Below are 18,578 nucleotides of genomic sequence, written 5' to 3'. Positions count from 1 at the left end.
AAGTGGTGTGTAGGGAATGGGTATCATAGATGGATAAGGACAGCACTTGACAGAGGGGCTATCATTTCAGAAATGTCAGGGGTCCCACCTCAACAACAGGAACCTCCACATGGTATGCCCACACTACCCTTCATGGGTATGCCGCAAGGGTCTAGTGGGAAGGTACTATAGGCCTCCTTCTCGGCTGGTGTATCTCATCCCACATATGCCGTGGTGGGTGGAAGTTGCTATAATTTTAGAGTCCTGCCCCGCCCCCAGGGGGTCTTCCCATGCCCCCAATGGGTAGTATGCCAGGAGGGATGATGCCGCCCCCACCAGCAGGTATAGTATATACCCTCTCTCACCCACCGATCTACGCTTTCTAGGACTTCCTAGCTTCCCTGGAGGGCCTGGGGGTATGCTACCTATGCCCCCACCAGGCGGGGCATTCGGCAACATGCCTCCACCTCCTGGATTCGCGAATATGATGCCCATGCCCGGTGGTTTTGCACCTCCCCAGAGTGGGCAGCAGGGGCAGAATATGGCTGGCTCAGCCTCCCCCGAGATGGCCAAGATACCTCTGGCTGAGCGGCTAGCTCACGTAGTATCGTGGTATATTGGTTGAGCTCAATCGGGCTGCATGATAGGATCCCCATGAGAGGCCTCCAGACGACTTCCCTCCCAACGAGACCCTCTATATCAACAACCTCAATGATCGAGTGAAACCTGAAGAGCTTAAGAAATCGATCCTCGAGGTCCGGAGTGGTTGCCTAATCCTCTCTCTAAGTATTCGTCTTAGTTATGTAAATCCTGTGGTACCGTCATCGACTGTATTGCGATGAGATCACTCCGACGGAGGGGTCAGGTGAGGACGGGGGTTCGGTCGGAGTCTTCATAGCAACAATGCCCAGTAAGCCGTCGGATGTATGGTCGTATTGCCTCTAGGTATTTGTCGTTTTCTCGTCGAAAGAGGAGTCCTCGTCTGCGATGAAGAAGCTGCAAGGCCACAGTCTGTAGGGCCGCAAGCTGCTGAGGCCCTTGGAGTACATTGCTTACGTTAGGTACAGCAAGAACATGCGGGTGTCATACGCTAAGACTAAATCAGACGCGATTGCTAAGAAGGAAGGTACTACACGGCATAACACACCTTGTGATGATATCCGAACATGCTTATGTGGTTGTATGAAGGCACCTACGTCCGTCGGGATAAGGAGAAGTTGAAGGAGATGAGAGAGGCAGCACAGGCTAAGCTGCAACCCGATGCAGCCGCACAAGCGTAATGTCCACCGTCAAGGCTCTTCGTATTCAAGGGAGCTTTCTTAGGGCAGCTGCAGCGGCAGCGGCAGCAGCAGCGGCCAAGGCAGCAGTACCTGGAGGGGCTATGCCGGTGGGTCTGAGGGCGTTACCTGTCTATGCCTAGGCATCCTTTCTAGGCTGGTATGCAGCCGATGGTGCCCAACTTTGCAGGTGTGCCCGCTGGGGGCTTCCAAGGTAGGGGGAATACTGACTAGTCTCTTTCTGTACTACATATCCCTCCAGGCATGCCCTTCAATATTGGACAGCAACAACAACAACAACCTGTTCAACAGAAGGTGAGTTAACCAGCGGACGAGGCCGACGTTGGGGATGCCTTTCATCCAGAAACTAACTACTGCAGAGGACTTCTTCAACACCTCAGTATCAGCGCCTAAGGTCGTACAGCACTCTAACGTTCCTAATAAGTGAGGGCAGGCTATTGGCAAGTCGGCTCACATCTCCTGGTAGGACTCTTTTCGTGGAGAATCTACCCCCGAGGTGCACTCCTGAGAAGCTTACAGCAGTGTTCAAGTCCTATCCAGGCTTCGAGGGCACACGTGTGATAGCAGAACGACAGGTAGGAGTAATCTCACGCAGCTGGTGCGTAGCCGTCAGGGCTGCATCTATTGTTATTGTAGGTCGGGTTCATAGATTTCAGTAGCGAGTTCCAGGCCACTATGGCTAAGAATGCTAGAGGCGACTATACTATGGAGGGGCAGTTGGTGAAGATATCCTACGCTCGGAAGTGATCATCATCATACAGCTGATGTCGGGTTAATATAACTTTGATGATGACGTTCTGGGGATCAACTTGTCGTGGAGTTGTGTTGAGGGTAACAAGAGGGTCTTGGGCTTCCCATCCAGGGAGAGTAGGGGTGCGGGTTGGGACTCGGTGGCTGCAATGACATTGTGTCCCCATCGGCGGTGCACACTGAAGGCTCTACCAAAGCCTCCTGTGAGTCCCAGTCTTCCTGTCTTGTCGTTAATGGCCATGGCCTGGGAGGACTTTGCCGTTGAACCTGGTAGGGTGCTGGCACAGAGTTAATACGCGTTAGTACTCCCTGCTACTGTTGCGTCCGATAGCTGGGGAAATCTATCGTTGGCAGCCCTTTCGTGCTACCGTACCATAGTTAAAATGAACCTCCGGCTTGCCCGACATTTTCTCGACTACCCATGCACATTTTACATGCTGTCTTTCACCATATCCACCATTCTATCATCAGTAATATCCGTGGTCGGTCCCAAGGTGGGAATGCTGTCCTCCTCAGGTGTTTTGTTTCGTACCGCCTGTTGCACGTTGGTTCGGCCCGGACATTGCGGCCTTAGCCCTTATGACCGTGTTCCTGGCAGCTGGGGATTGCTTGTGTGGTGCATGGAGGAACTCGATGAAAGTAACATGAGACTGTACCTCCCCAATGCTGCGTGTTCATAACCTCTTCAATGTTGTAGGTCATCAATGCCTCTATTATATCACTCTTTTTCGCTGCTATATGGACACTAGCAATCAGAGCAGTGTTCGATGCCGTCTCGGCTGAGTACGACGTTGGTTGCCCCTCGAACTGAGCAGTCGCTATTCCCATTACGTAGATATAACTCTTACATAGCAGCTGTCTGGGCCCTACCCCTCATTGCCCTGCATGCCTTTGGTTATACTGTTGAGCCTGTACGTCACGCCCTGCGGCTATCGTTACGAGGCATCATCCCTCGCTGGTCCTCAGATAAATGAAGTGTACAGTGTCCCATTGGGGGCACTTATGGTCTGCACTGTGCCAATGTGAGTGAGTGATTCCTGAGAAAGCGGACTGCCTACTAGCAGATACGGCATGATGGATTCCATCTACTCCGAGATCGGTCTCTGTATGCTGGCGTGTATAGCAGCCTCCGTGGTCACCTTCGGTGTCACGTGTATGTTGTCGTCAGTACGCTAATTGTTAGGAGCATTAGCAAATCATCGTGTAAGCAGGTACGGTGTAGAAGCAGTAGACTGTGTGGATCCAGCAAGATGTCTCTGGCGGAGGCCGATTCGGCATTGCTCACTTACTTTCACACCCTCTGCAACACCTTGATGTCGCCCTCTGAAGTCCAGGAGGTGGGTTCGGTCCCTGGATGCGGCTACTCATTGCTACTTCCTAGGACTACGGTCTAACTCGAGCAGCCTCAGCAGTATGCCAGAAGACTCTATATCAGGCCTGGAAACAGGCTGATGATGAGGGAGCTCGGCGGGTATCACTAACACTTTTTCCTCGATAAAAAGTACAGCAATTCAGGTGGCCCATCTACAGGCGGCTTGCTTTGGTAATTTGGTCACCCTCGCTCAAACGGTAGGGAAGTCGTTCTACCCGATTCTCCGAATATAGATGGGCAGCGTAACGTCTTTTACGGTTTATGTGACGGCGTGCGTAACGTAGGCAGTTTTCGGTTACGGAAAGGCCTTACGACTTTACGGTTGATGCTGAACTGTTTTTTTGGAATTGTGGCGGAAAGATTCGCTGTAGTGCACTCGACGATAGCTCAAATAGTTGTTAACCTCATTTCTTGTGGCTCGAATTTCAACCGAGCCGCTGAGAGAGTAACATTTGCTGTCGCATTTGCCACTCGTCTCCTTTGCAAATTCCATCCGTCTTACTCCCAGGCTGGTTCGGAACTGCCAAGCCGGCCTATCTACGGATTCGCATTCACATGAAATAGATTTAGGCGATTTGAATTATCAATCCTAGTTTTGTCCTCTGCATCTCCGTAAGCCCCGTTACGGCGCCGTAATTTTACGGTACGGGGCTTGAAACGTAACCGTAAAAGTGAACCGTAACGGCCCGTAACGTAATTCTGCCCATCTATACCTCCGAAGAAGGTCTTCTAGGTGCACCCACCCCGTAGTGGGAAGCCTCTGTCGTTCCCAGCATCCTGTGGTGGGCTGGTCACTACTTCGTTCATGCTCAAGTTCACTAGTGTCGTCGCTACTCTCTCCGAAAGTAAGCATCTAGTCGTGGAGTATGCCTCTTGCATCCTGCCGGTAGATTCGTTGCCAAGTGAGGAGTTGTTGACTGATCTCATACAGTCTAGTATGAGTGCTCACATCACGCAGGGGCATAAGAGCTCAGCTGCTGATGCCTTCGCACTGCAGGCTGCTGTCATCGAGACGGCGAGATTCGTAGGAAGTATTCCGATGCCCCTCGTGGGTTGTTGAGCCCTTGATAGGTACGAGCAATGAGACGTGTACGCATGGCCACAACCCAGTATGTTGCCTCGACTATGGGCTCCTTCAAAGTGATGACGAAGATGCTAGCAAAGTAATGCTCTCTCTCGAGTGCTTGCTGCTGCATGTCGATCATCACAGGAATACCGCATTTAAATGGCAGGGAGTGGTATCGCCTCGCCAATGGTTTACAGATCGTATTGAAGCGGAGAATGCCTTGTAGGGCGACGACAAGGACCTGAGGTTGTGGTGAGTAATATCATCCGGACAGATACTTCACAATGCGTACATCTATGATGATGCTGGTATCCACACTGGTGTATTCGGTATGGGAAGGGAGGGATGAAGCCGTTGATGCGTAAGTAGGCAAGAGAGGACGATTCCCCCGTTATTGCCGCTATTGTTGTTAGTTACGCTCTATGGGGGCTACTGCCCGGTCATATTATATTGCAGTTGCTGATCAAGGGCGGCGCGGTAGCATTGCCGATGCCCCTCCAACAGTTATCGTGTTACTTGTGGTCATCAGATCCGTGCAGTGTATTGCGTAGCGCCCCTCTTCGCATGGACCCTCCTGGGCAGCGCCCTTGGGCTAGCCTCTGCTGAGAGTAACCGAGGTAGCATCAGTGCCTACGCCACACAAATGGTATGCCCAAAGTATTGATGCATTGGCATTCCGCATCCCAGGTGCTGCTGGCTGCTATCGCTTCCTACCTACATCGTGGATCCCTTAAGAAGGTATCGGGACCGATACTAGCATATCAATCATGGCTCGTAGTGGCTGTAGCCAACTGGACGGATGACGAGGGTAAGCTTCTAGAGGAGTGCATGCTATGATGCTTACTCGAAGCCGGATGATTATCAGTCGTTTGATGTTCAACGCTTTGAACTTCTACGTTTCTCAACGTTCAATTCATTGGACACGGTCAAAGAAAGAACCATGCACTAGTTTGCGCACGCCCAAAAATTATGGGCATACGTACTCCTCCATAGCTAACGACGGTTGTTCGGTTGTGACCTCCACGTCAAAATGTTTCGTCGTTCCCCACTGTCACTGAACTTCCCAGAGGACTACTCTTGGGAGTAATCTATCGGACGCGACCGTCCGTTGTCTTGAGGGCGTTTTCCCTCTACCTGTGCTTCGTTCCTCGAGTACGACGGCTCGTACTTTGGAGGCTCTCTCGTTGACTGTTGGTCACGAGGTAGCTGGAGGGCTCTACGATGTGAGTTTCACTTCTTTGACGAGCCTCTCAGTTCTCCGATTGAGAACAGGGCGAGGTTTGCCTCTGCGATATTCGCCTCCGATCGAGCGTGTTTATCCAGTAGGGCTCTCCTCTCTTTACTCTCACACCTAAATGCCCGCCCCCACCCCCTTAGCATCCTGCTTTGGTTCTAACGCTGAGGAACTTGCCCCTCGCACTGCTCTTCTAGCTGCTCTCTCCCATATCGGTATCGACGATCCGTCAGCTTTGGTGAACTTTGCTAAAGAGAGTAGTGCTCTGCAACAAGTCGCCCAGACTGCGGCTATCCCCGAAGTCTCTTCGCTAGGGAAGGATAAACAATCTATCGCCCTTCTACATCTCAAATACGAGAGAATTCTTCGGTCGGCATTGACCGAAGCGAGTAAGCTCGTTTCTGCTGCCGGCGGAGTCGATACTACCAACTTCGCCTCTCTCTCGTCATCTCTATGGCAGGCTAACCCTTCGCCTGCTCTTTGCCCCTCTCCTACTCTCTTCGCCGACTTCACAATGACCCCGGCGCTACTGCGAATTGTACGTCACGACTACAGATTATTCGTCCAGAGCGTCACGTTCTAGAGAGGTTCGTCCCCGTAATTTGTCAGAGTTGTTATCCGTTACAATACCGTGGGCATTTGCGGTGCATACTCTGACCGAGACGGGATCGAGCTTAGCCCTTATAGAATACCCTCTCAAGCTGGTATCACTTGCTCGAGCTCTGAATGACTCAGCAGCTATCGACTTTGACATGAAGTTTCGACGCTCGTTGAGCTCGCGTGCTCGTCAATTGTCAGCATCGTCTGGACTATCTTACTCGGTTTGCTTGTTGAGATGTCTTTCTACGGATTTCGACTCCGCTCTCCTCGCGGAAATCCATGGGAGGTATGCTTCCCGCAGATCAACCCCATACCAACCAACAACATATCTGCGCCAGCGCTCTACAACTTCGGCTCCCTCATCTCAGCAATCTTACTGCCCATTCTCATATGAGGAATGCCCCTTCTTGAAGGATCGCATCTGTCCATTCACCCCAACTAAGCACCTCCGTTTAGGGTGGCACGCGGAAGGAAAAATAGAAAAATTATTTCCTTCGGAAGGAAATTTGAAGTTTGAAGGAAAAATGAAGGAAAAATACGGAAAAATACGGAAAAATAAATTTTTCCGCTTGGCCTGCCAGGTTTGGCAGGCCAGAGCGTCACTGTCTTATTCGATCAGGCTGCTAGCAGATGATTTGCGCTTACTAATCATGTTTCATAGCTTGATTAGATGTAACTGATTCAAAGCGTTACAAGATATGTGAGATATCCACACTGGAGGAGACCAGGGCGCTAAAGTTAAGCGGCTGAACAAGCGCGCTTTCCACTGGAAAGTTTCCAACGCTCGGTGATTAGAGCTGTCGTTGGACATTTCTTGATTGTCTGCATCTTTAATGTTCTTTAATGTCTGCATCCCTTCGTTACCATCACCACTTCTGCCTCTGTTTTATCGTGCCCATCATGTATGCCAGCAGCAACAGTCTTATTTTTTCTCGAATAAGGGGATTGTCGAAAACTTTTGTCAACGGCAGTCCTCGCGGCGGCCAGCATTGGAAATGTCTTATAGTCACCAATAAAACCTTCCAATTTCGATCACTTTCACAGGTTCGACCGCGCGTATCAGCAAGGAACGCAGATGGGAACACTGACGAGTTATGATGCGAAGCGAGGTGCAAAGCTCGGACTGTCCGTAACGGCAATTACTGATCCAGTCAGAGCCTCAGACTCTGAGCCTGCGGCCGGTTACAGAACCACTGCCTGCGTCAGGGTTACCTATCCGTGTGTTTTGGAGTATGCTACGTTAATACTTCACCGTGTTGTGCTTGTGGGAGTGCAGCATTTCCCGCTTGAATAAAATGATCATGGTGCGAACCTCGCACTGTGAAGTGCCACGCAATAACCGAAACCGCAACCTGGGCCTTCCAGTGAAAGTGCGAATCGAATTCTCGCTCGCCACAAAAATCTTTGATCATCCTGGCGAACAAGGTTTCCCTATACTCGGTCTAACCGAGACCACTAACACAGGCATATATCATAGACATCACCTGCCGTTTTTTGGCTTTTTTATGCCCATTTATGGCAGTTTCGGGAAATTTTTCTTTATTTTTCTTTATTTTTCCTATTTTTCCTATTTTTCCTATTTTTCCTGCCCGAAAGAATTTTCTAAATTTCCTTCATCTTTCCGAAGGAAATGGAAGGAAATAATTGGAAGGAAGTAATTCGTGCCACCCTACCTCCGTTATTCGGCTCAGAATGCTACTCTGCCGGGACGTACTCCCGGCCGAGCGAGTCTCCCATCCCGTCAGAACTCGCTAACCTCCCGCACTTCACGTCCAGGAGGTCTGAAAACTGAGTCTACCCACTAACTTCTCAGTGATCTCTTCCGGTCCGCCGTGCGGCTCTTGGTATACTTGCTGTCTTGACTTTGAAAGTTCAGTCTTCGCACCATGTTCACCTCTCCTCATGGTTACCTTCTCCTTCATCTCTAACCGCCCCCCTTTCGGGTTCTCGAGTTTTCACATGATGATCATGTTTGTCTTGGATACACAGGTCCTTTTCCCTGTAGGCTCACTTTCATGCCCCATAAACACAGTCATCTCCCTGGACGTACTTCCAGAACGCGGTCGTATAAACGTCAACGTCGCCGCTTAGCTCTCTTAACAACGACTACACTAACGAGTTCTACAGAAGCCCTACGGGACCTATGGTCCCGTGTTGATGAGACGCCTAGCCTTTCCTCTACACCACTATTCACCGACGGTTCTGCTGATTTTGGCAAGTGCTTCCCTCTCCCGGAGCACCTCATCGACCCATTCCAGCATGGCTTTACCGAACCCCTGCTAGCCTCTCTTGCTCATCTTCCAGCAGTGTCGTCTTTGGCATCCACACTCTCCTCTATCAGCGGACATCCCTCTTCGCAGCAGCAAGTTCTCTTGGAACAATCGGCCAAGGTTGCCGCTGACTCTGTACGCGACCACTTGGAAGATTTCTTTCATATTACCAAGGACCCCAACGACATTAGCGATCTTCATTCACGGCTGATCGATGCCTTATTGTTGTACTCTGATGATCCTGATCGGGTCTTTATCCACTCAGTCACTACTGAGGGTACTCCAGTCGGCCTCGATCCATCCTATCCTATTCCCTCGTCGAACGGACTCTTCCCTCCTTCATCTTCGGATAAATATCAAGGATGGGACGACAACGACGACATACCCTATGTGGGTGATAACCTAGTGGCCAATTACTCTTCGGTAGATCTGCAACTACCCTTGGTAGAGTCTATGTACAAGGTTGAACTAGACAAAGGTTGGATGGAACCTCTCCCTCCGGGTGACCCCTTCTGGCAGGTCAAAGTCGCTATTATAGCAAAAAAAAGAAGATGATGCAATGCCCCAACATCCGGAACGTCTTCCTGCTGAGCAGTTGTGCAAATTCTTCCGTTTAATAGAGGATTATCGACGGAATCATTTGAATGAGAATCTTCTCCTCGACGAGACGATTCGACTTCCAACCTATTCTCAGCTGATCTTTGCCCTTCGTCATATGAGTGCCTTATCTCAGTCCTCAAACATTCCCGTAGCATTAGCGAGCGCTGACATCGCTTCAGCTTTCCGTAATTGTGCAGTACGCGCCGAAGAGCGCAACTTTCTAGTTGTTGCTTTATCGCATGAGGATCTTCGCTCACAACCGTCGGAAGCTCGCTTATTTCGTCATTGTCGTATCCCCTTCGGTCTGGCTTCAAGCCCATATCTTTGGGTACGCCTATATTCTTCAATACATAGGCTGTCTCGATTTCTCTTTCGAGACCATGGTTTCGGGTTCTCGTACATTGACGATCTTCTATGGCTATTCCCTGCAAATGCGGTCCATCTATGCCTTGCACTGTTACTTAGTATTCAGTGCGCCGTAGGTCTACCCTTTTCATGGTCAAAACTATGTTTACATTCCAACTTTTCCTTCATCGGCTTCGATATATGCCCAATCTCTACATCGACAGGCACTCATTTTGTTGTCTCCGTTCCGGATACGAAGAAAAAGAAGATCTCTCAGGCTTTGACTTCATTTAGATCGTCTGGGGTGTTTAAGTTACAACCGTTAGAATCTCTCATCGGTCGCCTACTCTTCGTCACTCAACTTGACCCCAAATGTCGCCATTTCTTATCTCCTTTCTTTGCCGTCATGAAGATATTACGGTCAAGAGTAACCCGAAGGGGCCTGCCTATCCAACGCGTCAGACTTGGCCACGTCTCTTCGTCTGCTATTCACTTCTGGGAAACTTGGGTTTCAGAGAACTCCTCTCGCTCGATCCTCCCCCTACATCAACCCACTTTACCATACTCGTATGCATTGGTATCAGATGCGTCTATAATTGGTATTGGTGCCTTAGTTGTATCACGTTCTGGGACAAGAAACTATTACTGCTCCATAAATGTCGATGATATCATATCTCTTTGGCCTGCGCTCTCTCACTACTCTTCCCCCTCGGCAAACATGATCATCTACGAATTACTCGGTATTGCCTTAGCGATTTATTTGGCCCAGCTCACCAGTATCTGGTCACTCAAGCATAGTTATGTGAGTATCAGCGATAATGCCGGGGCCGTTCGCCTGCTCACGAAAGGGTTCTCCACCAAGGCAATCATCGGCGACCTGGTGGACATCATTATCAGTGCAACTGATAACCGCCTCCACTACATGGCTATCCCCGGAGCTCAAAACATCCTTGCTGATAATCTGTCGAGGGGAATTGCCCCCAGTGGACCTAGTTGGCATCAGTCGTTGATCAGTACTGCTGAGTTCCTTACCTGGTGTCACCCAGGGAGGAAACCTCCCACTACACTTCCCCTCTAACTTACAAACTTGTGCGGGTTTGTGTTTCTATATACAGCCATCGATCATCTCAACCAGCCCTCAGCTAGTTCTTATTATCATGCATGGAAACCTCTTCTCTGAATCCTGTTGGTGGCCCTTTACAACGCCTCAAAGAGTGGAAATCGTCTCAACCGGCCGAAGGATCCCTCGCTGAGCTCTCTCTCAACCGAGGGTTACTATCTTCTTCTCTTAAGAACTCAACCCGCAAGCAGTATGCCGTCCCTGTCAAATACTATCTTACGATAGCGTCCTTCCCCGCTACAGTCTCCCGCCTACAGGCCTTCATGAGAGCCTTGGCAGCTCTTGGTTACCCTAGTTCTACCATACGCAAATATGTCTCAGCTATTTCCTCGGAGAACGTTCTTCAAGGATTCCCAGCCTTGCTCCGTGAAGAACAAGCGGTGATCCGACGCTCCCTTCGCGGGATTGATCATATTGCAACCACAACCTCCCCTCCTCGTCAAGCCCCAAGGATTAGCGACGACGCAATCAAGGCTCTCATCGCACTTCCTACAACAGCCTCCTCGGAGAAATATGTTGTTCGTGGAGTGGCACTCACCGCAATCGCTTTGGTCTGTCGCCTCAGCGAAATTCTCCACCTTAGAGCCGACGATATATCCCCATCCTCGTCGTCCACCACTGCGTCTCTGGTCTATTCCATCTGTCTACGTGATACCAAGACTAAAGCCGTGGTCTTCAAAGAGTGTGCGTGCTCCTCGTCGACCGCCAGCAGTTGTCCGAGCCGCTTCTGTGTCCTGCATTTCCTTGTGCAGATGCAAGCACGAGTTCAGCTTCGCGGCCCTCTATTCCCAGCCCTATCTCAATCATCCTTCATGTCAAAGCTCAAGAAGTTGCTGATCCGCGAATACCCAGCACAAGCAGATAACTGGCGTGTTTCAACGTGGTCTTATCACTCCTTCCGGGTCACGGGCGCCTGCCGTTTGAAAGATTTGGGCTACCAGGACTCTGACATTCAATTTGCCGGGCACTGGGCTTCTGACAGTTGGCGTCGTTATATCTCCTCTCAACAGTCTTTATCTGCTAGAGACCAATCACATGTCATACTTTCATTATGAGTCCACATCAAACTTCGTATTCTTGAAGTCTCCAGATTATCCATCGGCGACTTTGCGCTCACACAACAGGCTGCACCCAACCTACAAATGAACTGGGGCAGGACAAAAAGAGTGTTCGCTCACTCCATCTTGTGGTGGGTGCTGGATCTGGGATGGACCACGCTCTCCGTTGAGCTCGTCCAACTCGCTTCCCCAGCCCCCCAAAACGCTGTGAGCAACTAAGCATGATCTGACTTTGATCAACGTTCAATTCATTGGACACGGTCAAAGAAAGAACCATGCACTAGTTTGCGCACGCCCAAAAATTATGGGCATACGTACTCCTCCATAGCTAACGACGGTTGTTCGGTTGTGACCTCCACGTCAAATGTTTCGTCGTCCCTCCCACCCTCCCAGATCACTTGTTGTTCAACAGACACACTGTCGTGTGTGTTGCGGGATGGACCACGCTCTCCGTTGAGCTCGTCCAACTCGCTTCCCAGCACCCACCACTGTTGAGCAACTAAGCATGATCTGACTTTGACCATGTATAAAGTGTTCCCAATATCAACTCAGGTCGAGATTCCTTCGCCATGTGGCACGTGGCACTGTACCGAATAGCCATAGTCTGCACGGGTGTATTCCTCGCGATGATCTTCGCGGTGAGTCCCCTCCTATCCCCCATCGGTTGAGGTTCTCGCTTAGATGTTGCCCCCACCTTTCCGGCTCCTTCCTGCTCTCGATGGTCCTCATAAGCACCTAGTGCAGACAGCCGTTGACGTCGCCGTCCGGTCAGTGGTTAGGGCCAGTCGTTGCCATGCTAGCAACGGAGTGAAGGCAGAGGGACAAAGTGCCTTAGCGTAGGGTTCCGGTACCTGCTCATCTTCGTATTGTTATAATAAGAGCACTATCGGCTCTGTAGCGTATCAACCCTAAGAGAATTCTCGGTTAGCAATACATGGGTTCCCATCGATAACATATCACAGTTCTGTGGAGCTGTCAGCTTTCTCGCGCGATATCTCCGATGCAGGTACTCCCGTAGCATGAGCCGTGCTCTTTCTGTGGCCACCGAAGAGGAGGAGGAGAAGCCACAGATAACAAATCACCCGACTCTCGTACTCCACCGCGATGGGGCCCTAGAGGGAGTAGATCCTAACTCACTTGACTTACTGGTGAGCTCTTCCGACGCTGTGCCTGTTAATTCTCAGCTCAGGTGCGTTTCCCGCCTGCAACTAAGCCTTTGCTACGTCAAAGCAAACTGCAAGATAATATTATGCGACGAGGCGGCCACTCGGCTAATGTCAATGATGTCTTGGTATTTGCAGGATCGACTCGACTGAGTTGTCCATCGCCTTCGTTTGCTTCTTAGGTGGATCTGTCATATGCTGCGTTGGCAGTGGCAGGACCGGCCAAGGACTGTCGGCTCGGCAGGGAGGGGGCCGCTGTGGCTGGTGACCTCATCGTGAGGATGGAAGAGCTACTGGGGGCGATTAAGATATCTGAGTAGGGCTGGTTACAGGGCATCATGGAACCCAGTTGCGGCAGGTCTAGCATTGATGTTACTACAGCGCAGCAGCTACACAGTCCCAGTTGGGTGAAGCAGGCTGTCATGAGGCTCAATGTAGAGCTTACTAAGACACGCACTATGTTGTGGGCTGAGACTGGGTGGAAAACCGACAAGGCGACGCACACCATTGGTAATAGGCAAGCATGTGGTGTGAACTCGTGCATATTATAGTTTTACAGATCCGGCCGAGAAGTTCCTGCTTACAGGTCTCCTGCAGATTGTCTCTCTGGCAACTCATCTCGTCCATTTCGGTGATTGTTGGATGCGTTTTGAGGAGGTTGTTGGTAGTACTAGAGTCGTACCTTGGTCCTCTCCCCGTATTCCTATAGCAGGGCTCGAGTCGGAAGGCGTTGTTGGCAACACCGTCACTAATCCCTTCATCAATCGTGGCCAATCATCGACTGAACTCGGTAAGCCTCGGCATACACTACGTTCCGACTCTTAGCTCGACGACAGGACGCATCATTTCAGTTGGAGTACCATCATCTCGCGAGCATCATCATCATCACCTCCCGCCCCTCGTCACCAGGTCGAAGTCGGCACACCAATTCGTGAAGAATAGTCATGAAAGCCTCTCCAGAGGGGCTCGTTGATTTTGTTGGCAATGGACCTATCTGTTGTTAGTCGCTACATTTACCATCCAAAAGAAGGGCACTGTAGCGATATTTTTTTACACTTTATCAGTCCAAGCCTGATAACGTTTTTATTTCAAGGGTGCATCTTATCTTTCTATCAACACACTATTGTGTTTGCAGTAGTACTCGGGGTAGAATATGCTGATAACTGAGTCGGCGGGGTACCGATTGGAGTGGGCATGGAGCCTGAAGGACGGGCTGCATTAATGTAGACGCTCAGTTGAGGATGCCAATACTCTCTCGTGGTCTCTGCAAATGCCGGGAGCCCTCACCTCGATGTATGAATGTCTCCCGACGGTGGGATACATCACAGTTCATGTGGCATAAGATTAAACAGTAGGAGAGCCGACTGATTGAGGGGATATAGGCTCCATCAGTTGGAGGAGGCCTCCAACGCCGTCTACCTCCGTGTCTTGGCAGCCTACTTGGGGTCATGAGCCCGAGCCGAGGGTATCGGCGTTGGAACATTCGAAAGGGAAACTTAGCGAATCATCAGTGAGTCCCATAGTGATGAGGGCGCTTACTTTGCTGACTTTAGGTGGCTCATGTGGGCTCAGATCACGTTACAGTGGATAGGCTGCTTTCGAAGTTAGGGCTGTGTAGCCGTACGTTAGCCATACACTGGCTCTAGAGGATATGGAAATTCCCACAGGCACAGAGGCTGGACGGCTTATCGAGCGTGGTCGGATAAGTATCAATGGTCGGCCGATTGTACAGAACAGATGGGTGAATGTTCATAAGGACTCTATACTGGTAGTAGGGGATACCGGAGAGGGTGGTAAGGAATTATGGTGAAGCGCAGGTTAATGGCACCCCGCTAGAGGCCACATGTCGGCTAACTTTGCTCATGCATAAGCCCGCAGGGTATGTGGTCAGCCGAGATGATCCTCTGAATAGGGATACTGTAGTCTGGTTCATCGATGATACGGACACTTTCGTGAGGGGCCTACTACCCAGGTATTCCAACTGCTGCCTGACCCCAGCGTATACATCGGAGCATCTGGTCGTCTTGATAAGGATACCACCGGTAGAGCACTGGTTATCGTCATCATACTCCTCCTCCTGCTCCCTCTACTCTGAGTAGGTCTCCTGCTGCTTACTAACGATACCTATTTGCAATCATCATTGGTGGATCCAGTCTATAAAGTCCCCAAGGTCTACCGAGTGGTAGTGAAGGGAGCGGCCCTCAACGGGGCACAGCTCATGGCACTACGCAGTGGGGTCTCGCTAGAAGGTGAGTAATGGAGAATCAACCATTCGTGCTATGCTACGGTAGACGGCCCGACCCTGCCTGCACTGGTGGAGCCTCTGGACGTGAATGGAGACCCTCTCCCACTTGAAATGAGCGAATATGACCGCTACAAATGCAAGCAGTTGAATATCACTCTATGGGAGGGACGGAACCGGCAGGTTAGACGGATGGTCGAGGCTGTAGGGTAAGTAGGGGACTGATCAGCTTAATGGGATCTACTCTTCACCTCCTCCCTGCAGCATATGCAGAGTCAGGTCCACAGTCCGGGACTTGTGCCGGATACAACTGGGCCCTTTCTCGCTTCATGCAGCTGGAGTGCCGAACCCTGGAGATGTGCGTCAACTCACTATAGATGAGGTGGAGACATTGAAGACCTATATCAATTCACAGGCTATGCGCACCAAGAGATTCCGCAAAGTTGGTATTGGCAGCAGTGAGATTTCAAGCTCTGGTTCATGATTTCCGAAAATAATGTGTGAGGTTTCTGTCCATTCACTGTCTTGTGCATCATAGTAGAGGCTTCCTTCTAATAGCAGGCTTTGTCGCTAAAGGGGATTCTCCTTGAATGGTACTGGTCTCAGCAGGTCTATGTTCCCCCTTTTTTAAACCGTGATCAATACCAGCATAGATGTCTGGCTCCTGCATAGCATTGCAGTTGGAAGAGGCAGAGGCACTGAGATCTGTCTATGGAGGCGAAGATGGATTCATGTGGTTACACGAGCCTGATGGGGACGATGATATAGCAGAGCCTGCGTACTATCTTTTCACTGCTCACTACTCGAGAGCATCTCAGATACGCAGTGACAGTGCGCAGGGACGGCCCAATGGAGTGTTCAGTGACGATGATGTTCACACTACCACCTGAGTACCCCTTGAATGAGTATGCTGTGCCGGAGATAGTAGCAGTTGAGGGTTCGGAGTCGGTGCAGAGGAAACTGCGTACTATGGGGGGAAGCACGCTAATACTAGAAATGCTACGTGGTGAACTGCTGTATTCATGAAGTTTTGGAAGAGAAATATTCCTAGCATTCTTTGCCAAACTGAGGGCATTAATTATGGAGGTGAAGCATAGTCGGTGCAGTGGAACTCCGACCGTTTGGTGTATCAATTCCAACTAAGGTAAAATTGAAGATGCAGTGGCTACCAGTGTGCGACAGCAGTTGAAGAGCGGCTATGATTTCCCAATCCTCGCATCTCTGGGGCCACCATTGACCGATCTCCTCGCTCATGTGAGGTCTCTAACCTACACCATGGGACTGTTATAACCATAGGCTCATCTTAGTTTGAGGAGGAGTGGATCGGTATGGAGATTGAACGCGAGAAGGAAGAGGCAGCAGAGGAAATGGACAACTACGCCTGGGCCACTCACCTAGCCATCCCGGTAGAACTCCTCGGTGTTCTTAGCCTCATCGATGCACCGGGTAGTAGGCACAGAAGTACGAGCAGAGACATGGCCCTCCTGTACTTGGTCGTAGGATGATATACTCTCATCACATATGGAGCCCTACTAAACGGAAATATATCCTAGAGTGGGCCAGTAGGCTGCCCTCTCCTGCTCCCCAATTGCGCTATGCATTGGCCCTCAGGGGCACTCCGTCTCGGCGGTATGTCGAAACTGGGATATCCCGGCTGTATTCTCATCGAGGGCGATGAACGTGACTGCGCTGAGTTTGTCAATCTTGTGACCAGGTGACCGATTGTCTTATACACCAGCAGGAGATCCATGCTTTAGGCTACGGTGGAAGTATATCGGGGTACGAGGAGAAGAGCAGGTGCCTGTGCTTCCTGGGAAGTGCTTGGACGATATGCGGGCGTTACCTCTATCATTCACGGAGTACGGTTGGGATGATATGGACAAGGTCGCGGCTCGGTGGGTTATGGGGTTGTCCTTGGACATGGGAAGGCTTGCTCTTGCTGTTTACTCGCAGGTGTAGGGAGGCTGGTCTTGAGGAACTGTTCCTGACGTGTATGAAGATATATGGCGGTAAGAAGAGCAAGGAGAAGAAGCCACAGACGAAGTCGAATGATGAGAAGAAAAAGGAAAAGAAAAAGCGATGAGCATTCAACTACTAGTGATGCTGTTTGTATGTGTTTTATGATGGGTTTTCTATCCATGTTTGGTAGTTGTGTGGTAGTGCGTAGTTGCTGAATTGAGTACTCCCTCTGCTGGCCATACTTCTACAGCATCCTGCTGCATCGTGACCAGACAGGTACGTTCGAAGGCCTTTGTTGGACCACATAGTTCGGTTGCGCGGGTCGCAGCCCGGGTATTTTGATGGAATGTTTCGCTTTGGTCAGGTCGGGATGCAATTAATTGCCTCCGTAGTGAGTTGAACAATTTTGTAGTATGTCTGCTGCTGCTGTTGCATGGTTCCATCTCCAGCTCGAGGAAGCGGAGGCTATATGTGCGGCTTATGAAGATGATTGTGATTTCATATGGCTGCACAAACCAGAAGGCCCGGACGACGGGGAGACAGCGTGAGTCGTTATTGTGAACTCCCAGTAGAGTTACTCATACCCTTTCATCATAGGTATGCAGTCACTGTGAGGGGTAAGGTTGATGCTGAGACGAGTGTAACGTTTATGATAACATTACCACACGGGTACCCTTCGGCTGGAGAGGAGAAGGCCTTCCCTGAGATAACTGCGGTCGAGGGCTCAGAAAATGTCAAGTATAAACTAGGTGAGGATGATAGAAATATCAATCTGACAAGTTGTCAGAATGATTATTGTTAGTGACAATAATTGTTCTCCGAATCTATATTGTAGACAATTGGCGAAGTCACGACATTGTTGTGTGATTCAGGGAACTTGCAGGAGCTCCTTGCCGCGAACGTCCGGTCTCAGATGAAATCCGCTTATGAATTCCCCGTCCTCGCCGCTCTAGCCCCGATCTCGGATAGACTCACGAAAGTAAGTGTGAACATCGCCGCCTCCACTTATAATGTTCCCAACAGCTTGGTGAAGAATGGCAGACTAAACAACAGGAAGAGATGGCGGCTAAAGAGGACTATGATTCTGTTGTACGAGCAGCAGTCAAAGTACGGCATGAAGACTGAGTTCGGTTAGTATTGATGCAGGCAAAGAAGTCAGAGCTCCAGAAGGGTCCGCTGATGCTGGGGAGGAGGATGATATTTTTCCATCACATACGGAGTCCCTACAAACGTCGATGCATACAAAAATGGGCCAGTAAGATAATTCGATTATTCACATTCGAGGGCAGACCGAAGTAGCAGACACATTCCAGTATACTTTCAGATGACCTCCGACTGGGAGGGATGAGTAAAATAGGTTTCCCTGGATGCATCGTCGTGGAGGGGGATGAACGAGATGTGAGCGAATATGTGAATATGGTTTCGAAGTAATTCCTGATGTCTTCATGTCTCTACAGTTGTCCATGTTTTCAATCAGGCTCATCTGGCGGCTCATGGAGGTGCGAGGTGATGAGCAAATCCC

General features: G+C 50.3%; 9 protein-coding genes across 9 annotated transcripts; all 9 read left to right on the top strand.

The window, feature by feature from the left end:
- Positions 1–472: 472 nt before the first annotated feature.
- Positions 473–2,024, top strand: Pmar_PMAR006917 (U1 snRNP protein, putative; the record flags this gene model as incomplete). Its single annotated transcript, XM_002783346.1, has 12 exons — positions 473–580; positions 627–734; positions 779–844; positions 925–992; positions 1,041–1,105; positions 1,168–1,255; positions 1,303–1,366; positions 1,413–1,470; positions 1,519–1,571; positions 1,621–1,700; positions 1,744–1,852; positions 1,914–2,024. The coding sequence occupies 12 exons, from the start codon at positions 473–475 to the stop codon at positions 2,022–2,024; spliced, it is 978 nt and encodes a 325-aa protein (XP_002783392.1).
- A 1,253-nt stretch (positions 2,025–3,277) lies between these two features.
- On the top strand, positions 3,278–3,725 carry Pmar_PMAR006916 (hypothetical protein; the record flags this gene model as incomplete). The annotated part of the gene is made up of 4 exons (XM_002783345.1): positions 3,278–3,364; positions 3,409–3,498; positions 3,543–3,596; positions 3,684–3,725. The coding sequence occupies 4 exons, from the start codon at positions 3,278–3,280 to the stop codon at positions 3,723–3,725; spliced, it is 273 nt and encodes a 90-aa protein (XP_002783391.1).
- A 479-nt stretch (positions 3,726–4,204) lies between these two features.
- Pmar_PMAR006915 (hypothetical protein) lies at positions 4,205–5,302 on the top strand (the record flags this gene model as incomplete). Its single annotated transcript, XM_002783344.1, has 8 exons — positions 4,205–4,244; positions 4,290–4,423; positions 4,471–4,562; positions 4,610–4,687; positions 4,740–4,826; positions 4,879–4,942; positions 4,995–5,111; positions 5,153–5,302. The coding sequence occupies 8 exons, from the start codon at positions 4,205–4,207 to the stop codon at positions 5,300–5,302; spliced, it is 762 nt and encodes a 253-aa protein (XP_002783390.1).
- A 518-nt stretch (positions 5,303–5,820) lies between these two features.
- Positions 5,821–6,282, top strand: Pmar_PMAR006914 (hypothetical protein; the record flags this gene model as incomplete). Its single annotated transcript, XM_002783343.1, has 1 exon — positions 5,821–6,282. One exon carries the CDS (start codon positions 5,821–5,823, stop codon positions 6,280–6,282), a length of 462 nt encoding a protein of 153 aa, XP_002783389.1.
- Positions 6,283–7,343: 1,061 nt separating this feature from the next.
- Positions 7,344–7,517, top strand: Pmar_PMAR006913 (hypothetical protein; the record flags this gene model as incomplete). Its single annotated transcript, XM_002783342.1, has 1 exon — positions 7,344–7,517. A coding segment is annotated over one exon (174 nt), but the record flags the coding sequence as incomplete, so codon positions are not given.
- A 4,614-nt stretch (positions 7,518–12,131) lies between these two features.
- On the top strand, positions 12,132–13,933 carry Pmar_PMAR006912 (hypothetical protein). The gene is made up of 9 exons (XM_002783341.1): positions 12,132–12,330; positions 12,374–12,528; positions 12,699–12,840; positions 12,882–12,983; positions 13,038–13,171; positions 13,214–13,365; positions 13,415–13,519; positions 13,568–13,645; positions 13,707–13,933. Exons 1-9 carry the CDS (start codon positions 12,262–12,264, stop codon positions 13,826–13,828), a joined length of 1,059 nt encoding a protein of 352 aa, XP_002783387.1. The 5' UTR covers positions 12,132–12,261; the 3' UTR covers positions 13,829–13,933.
- A 573-nt stretch (positions 13,934–14,506) lies between these two features.
- Positions 14,507–15,581, top strand: Pmar_PMAR006911 (pseudouridine synthase, putative; the record flags this gene model as incomplete). Its single annotated transcript, XM_002783340.1, has 6 exons — positions 14,507–14,623; positions 14,673–14,774; positions 14,828–14,897; positions 14,955–15,104; positions 15,147–15,306; positions 15,377–15,581. 6 exons carry the CDS (start codon positions 14,507–14,509, stop codon positions 15,579–15,581), a joined length of 804 nt encoding a protein of 267 aa, XP_002783386.1.
- A 169-nt stretch (positions 15,582–15,750) lies between these two features.
- On the top strand, positions 15,751–17,180 carry Pmar_PMAR006910 (conserved hypothetical protein; the record flags this gene model as incomplete). The annotated part of the gene is made up of 8 exons (XM_002783339.1): positions 15,751–15,875; positions 15,916–16,061; positions 16,242–16,351; positions 16,405–16,503; positions 16,551–16,659; positions 16,709–16,811; positions 16,855–16,992; positions 17,051–17,180. 8 exons carry the CDS (start codon positions 15,751–15,753, stop codon positions 17,178–17,180), a joined length of 960 nt encoding a protein of 319 aa, XP_002783385.1.
- Positions 17,181–17,469: 289 nt separating this feature from the next.
- Positions 17,470–18,487, top strand: Pmar_PMAR006909 (hypothetical protein; the record flags this gene model as incomplete). Its single annotated transcript, XM_002783338.1, has 6 exons — positions 17,470–17,600; positions 17,654–17,805; positions 17,929–18,035; positions 18,080–18,163; positions 18,203–18,311; positions 18,381–18,487. The coding sequence occupies 6 exons, from the start codon at positions 17,470–17,472 to the stop codon at positions 18,485–18,487; spliced, it is 690 nt and encodes a 229-aa protein (XP_002783384.1).
- Positions 18,488–18,578: the final 91 nt, after the last annotated feature.

This window comes from Perkinsus marinus (assembly GCF_000006405.1).
Source record: "Perkinsus marinus ATCC 50983 genomic scaffold scf_1104296937060, whole genome shotgun sequence".
Classification (NCBI taxonomy): domain Eukaryota; phylum Perkinsozoa; order Perkinsida; family Perkinsidae; genus Perkinsus; species Perkinsus marinus.
This window is presented reverse-complemented; position numbering and strand designations above follow the sequence as displayed.